The following is a 4,228-nucleotide window of genomic DNA, read 5'->3' as shown; positions in this document are numbered from 1 at the left end:
GGGTCTTTACGGCAATTAGTTTTGCGTAATTTTTGGTTTTTCTGCATTGGGGATTTCATTTTTTGCGCGGGCGAAAAGAAAATAGAGTCAACCAGCGGCATGTAGTAGTACCTAACTGGCTTATAATAATAAGCTAACTGTAGCAAATGATCTTGCATGAGTTAACTGCCGGAAGGGAGTGTTCACTCGTAACTACAGTACCTAGTAAAGATAACTGACACACAACTTTTCAATAGTCTGCCCTCTTTTTTTTCACGCAAGGATTTACTCCCTCCGTTCCTAAATAATTGTCTTTTTAGATATTTCAAAGGACTATCATATACGGATGTATATAGACATATTTTAGAGTGTAGATTCACTCATTTTGCTCCGTATGTAGTCACTTGTTGAAATCTCTAGAAAAACAAATATTTAGGAACGGAGGGAGTAGTTAGCAAAGATATCTGCCGAAAGAGATTGTTCATAGCTAAGTGCGGTAGCTATTAAAGATAACTCCTGAAAAGGGCTTTGTTGACTGGATAGAATATGGTGTTTTGTGTGCATTAACTGCCGCAAAGCAGCGTTTAGTTTCAACAGATAACTGCAGAAGCTAATATAAGATAACTTCCCTTTAGGGAGTGTCCATTTTTCCTTCTATTAGCTAGCAGAGATAACTGCCCACCGCGGGGCTGTTTGGGGGGTGGAGGGGTGTGGTAAGTATGAGTCAACTTCAAGCGATTGGGTTTTTTCGTTTACTAACTGATGGGGTATGTTTGGGCTGACTGCGAGGTGGGAGGGGATTGGTGGGGCACGCCCCCAACAATATCTATATAAATTATTTTTGGTTTTATTTTTCTTTCTTTTTTTATATAGTACACAAGTCATCTTTTTTTATATGATTTTTTGTCCGGCTAACTGCAATTGATTCACTATGTTTAATTGTAACTCATTGTTTTACGAGTAGTAACTGTTTGTTTAGCGCAAGCTAACTGCTAGTATTTTTGTTTTGTGCTAACAGACGTGGATGATCAACTTTTGATTAGTTAGGTTGAGCAAACTAACGGGGCACATTTGGGCTATCTGGGAGGGGAGAGGTGGTTGGGGCGTTGGGCTAACAAGCGTGTGCGCTTGTGGGCCTATATGGGCTTTTTGTTTTTATGCGTCATTTTCGTCTATTTGTCTGACTGTTACCAGCGCCGTCTCATATGGACTCTCTGTCTTAACTACTTCATTTGCGGTCCTCTGTCTTTATTTTCTCTCGCCGGAACTACTTCCTTCACCCTAGGGCAGACGCCGCGGCGCCGTCACCAATGATTGCTTCTAACCCTAACCAACCGGCCGTCGGGCGGTGGTATTCGTCGGAAGCAGGAGACGGCGTGTTTTTGTTCTGCCTAGCGCGGTGGTAGTCATCTTCATCCTCGTCGTTGGATCTGCAAGGGGATCTCGCCCGTTCTTCAGGTATGTTTTCTTAAGGTTTTCGTCGCGGGGAGGGAGTGGTTGGGTGGGTGTGTATTAGTATTTGTTCTCCCGAATTCATCTTGGTACTATGGTTGCGGGGCAATTGATTCTTGTTTTTATTAATTGCCATTTTTTGGATTTATGCGTCATGTCTTCAGTCATAAGTTTCTATCTAAGTTGGGGTCATTTTCTATATGCATACAGGCGGCGGTGAGTGTGAGGTGTTTGTTTTCATCGGGATGAGTTCGATTAGAAGGGGTGCTGGTTGTGCAAATGGTTAGTCATCATATTTCAGTTAATTGCACATAACTTCAGAAATGGAAGTAGTTAACTGCTTTTTTGTTTTTAAATTTCTCTGTGTATGTTCATCACGAATTTTTCTTGCTAACTTTTCCTATCCATGTCTAAATATGCGAGTAGGAGTTGATGCTGCTGCCGTTGCTTTGGGCAAGGTGTCACTAGTTAATGGCGAAGGCAGTGATGAGGATGCAGGTGAGGGGGGTGGTATGGTTGATAGCAAGGCAAATGCGAGCGGAATAAATGAGTTGTGCAAAGTCGATGGTGTCATTTGCGCTCCTCATATGAGTGCTGACAATGTTGAAGGTTTTTTGTTGGAATTTGTTCAGATTCATTTAGTTTTCCTCATTTTTTTAGTTGCTGTTTTGAGTTGTTGTGTTTTTATATTTTTTATCTAACTGTTTTTCCGGGTGCATTTTTTGCTCTAGAACTTGCAGGTATTTCGTCGCCAGATGTTAACAATTTGATCATGCATTCTTGCCATGACATCAATGCCGAGCATGTTGCGCCCAATTCCCCACTGCCGTGCAACATGGGTGTGCCTCCCAATGTTGAACCATGTAGGGCTTCCGATGGAGACAATATTTCGTGCAGCCCAACTCCAGTGTTGTGAGATACGCAATAGCAGTCAGTCATGGGCAATGAGATTGTTACACAGGATTATATGGTCTCACAGCAGTTAAGGAACGAGGAGATAAGGCAGGTAGAGAAGCGGATATTTTTTCCAGAGAAAGTTGATGCTCATGAGAGGAAGAAGCGGTTGAGGCTCCCCAAAGGTGTAGTTGATTCCACAAATGTCACCAGCAGTTCTCATGTTCCAGATGCATGTGTTGGAGTCCGTGTGCAAGTTGGCACATCACTGGATGTCTCTGCTAGTCTGAATGTAACTGCAAAAGTGGGTTCGGTGAGTGAAGGTGGCCCTGTAGTATCTTCTAGTCATGGGAAGCGCGGGATAGTTGTTGCAAAGATTAAGCATGGACTTCGTGGCACCCATCCAGCCAGCGGCGTAGCCAGTAAGATTGTTGATCCATCTCCGCGTTGGAGTCCACGCATTGCCAGTGGTCCAGTGGTTGATCGTGTCTATCAGAGTGTTAAGCTTGATGGAAAACATGTTTCTTTCGAGGGTTCAGAGGCTGGAGGTGGTTGTCGAGGTCCTTCTATTGATGGCATTGGGCTCGACGGGAATAATGTATATGTTCCAATCTATGTTTGTTTATTCTGTTTTCCTTTTTTTTGGTAAATAACTGGTCTGTTGTCTGCATGCTAACTGCCTTCTTTTTGCTTGTTTTCCATTGGTAGGTTGTTTCTAGGAAGCGTCGGCCCAAGGTTGCTGGGAGTGGACCAAAGAAGAAGGCGACAAAGTCCGTGGCATCAAATGCCGGTGCTTGTGATAGGATCAATGTAACTATTCATTGTTCTTTGGGAGAGGTTTCCGAGGCAGTTGCTCTGCTTGAGACACGACATAAAGATATTGTTCCTAAGGCTGGTTTCGGCTGTGTATTTAACTGGGTTCTGAAGGGCAATGTGTCGCGCCTTCTGATGTGTCACTTGATGAAGAATATTGACACGACCACAATGTGCATTGACTGTGGCCCTAATAAAGTTCTTGTAGTCAGCAAAGAAACCATGCATCCGTGTTTTGGGTTCCCTATGGGTGATGACACAGCTCCCATGCCAGCTGATAGTGGCCATGATGAGTCAATGGCTAGATTTAAGGCGGAGTTGGGTTTCAGCAAAGCTTCTGTGGTTGACACGAAAGACCTGAGGACTGTGTTGAAGCAGCTTGTAGTCGATGATTCAAATGACGCGCTTGCTGTAAAGGTTTTCTTTTCTATCCTTTTCTCAAAGATGATATGCCCAGGTCCTGTTGTCCGTGTAGGCAGGGAGGCGGCAATGCTAGATGGTATTATTTTTGAAGATATGGCAACGATGGATTTTTGCTAGTTAGTAGTGGATGAGATAAAGCGTGCAGCTATCAGATGGCAAGATCTAAATATCATTCAAGCAGGTCCAGAAGGTTGTGGAGCAAGGTAGTCAGAGTCGGGTCGATTTTCCGTAGACAGAATCGAGTCGTGGAATCGAGGATTCTACTAGATTTACTCAAGTAAGATATTTTGTATCCACGCAAGAAATTTATATGGGTTCTGTAGATTTTTAACACTAAATGTAGAGAAAAACCCATACACATCAATGCTAGTTGTATCCCACTTCTTTTCATGGACAACCTACTATCTAGCTTGTGTGTATGGCACACATATGAGAGGGAAATATACAGAAAATTTCAATCTTCAATGCACGGAATTTTCTTAGGAGGTTTTTTTAGAGTTCATGAATAGTCGATCACTTGTATAGCTAACCCGATGTGTTGAACCTTGAAGGCTCTTGCGCTCCTTCTCCGATCAATCTTGACATGTCCTCCTTCTCACGCCAATTCAATCCATAGACAAGCCCGATCCTTAGTTTTGATTTAGGGTTTGTGAGATCCAAATCAAAG

At 43.1% G+C, this 4,228-nt stretch overlaps 1 protein-coding gene and 1 long non-coding RNA gene across 2 annotated transcripts; both read left to right on the top strand.

The window, feature by feature from the left end:
* Window positions 1-1,328: 1,328 nt before the first annotated feature.
* On the top strand, window positions 1,329-1,983 carry LOC119338165. The gene is made up of 3 exons (XR_005163818.1): window positions 1,329-1,437; window positions 1,642-1,713; window positions 1,858-1,983. It is a non-coding gene; the product is annotated as an uncharacterized LOC119338165 (long non-coding RNA).
* Window positions 1,984-2,128: 145 nt separating this feature from the next.
* On the top strand, window positions 2,129-3,773 carry LOC119342240. Its single transcript, XM_037614085.1, has 2 exons — window positions 2,129-2,923; window positions 3,034-3,773. Exons 1-2 carry the CDS (start codon window positions 2,369-2,371, stop codon window positions 3,676-3,678), a joined length of 1,200 nt encoding a protein of 399 aa, XP_037469982.1. The 5' UTR covers window positions 2,129-2,368; the 3' UTR covers window positions 3,679-3,773.
* The last annotated feature ends 455 nt before the right edge of the window (window positions 3,774-4,228 follow it).

This window comes from Triticum dicoccoides, chromosome 7B, assembly GCF_002162155.2.
Source record: "Triticum dicoccoides isolate Atlit2015 ecotype Zavitan chromosome 7B, WEW_v2.0, whole genome shotgun sequence".
In the NCBI taxonomy this organism is placed as follows: Eukaryota; Viridiplantae; Streptophyta; class Magnoliopsida; order Poales; family Poaceae; genus Triticum; species Triticum dicoccoides.
Note: the sequence above shows the minus strand (reverse complement) of the source record. Positions and strands in the feature narration are given on the sequence as shown.

Excerpts from the sequence above, each read along its gene's own strand:
- LOC119342240 (XM_037614085.1), top strand. The coding sequence starts at position 2,369 with ATGGGCAATGAGATTGTTACACAGGATTATATGGTCTCACAGCAGTTA. Across the intron at positions 2,924-3,033 it reads TTGGGCTCGACGGGAATAAT|GTTGTTTCTAGGAAGCGTCG; the intron begins GTATATGTTCCA and ends TTCCATTGGTAG.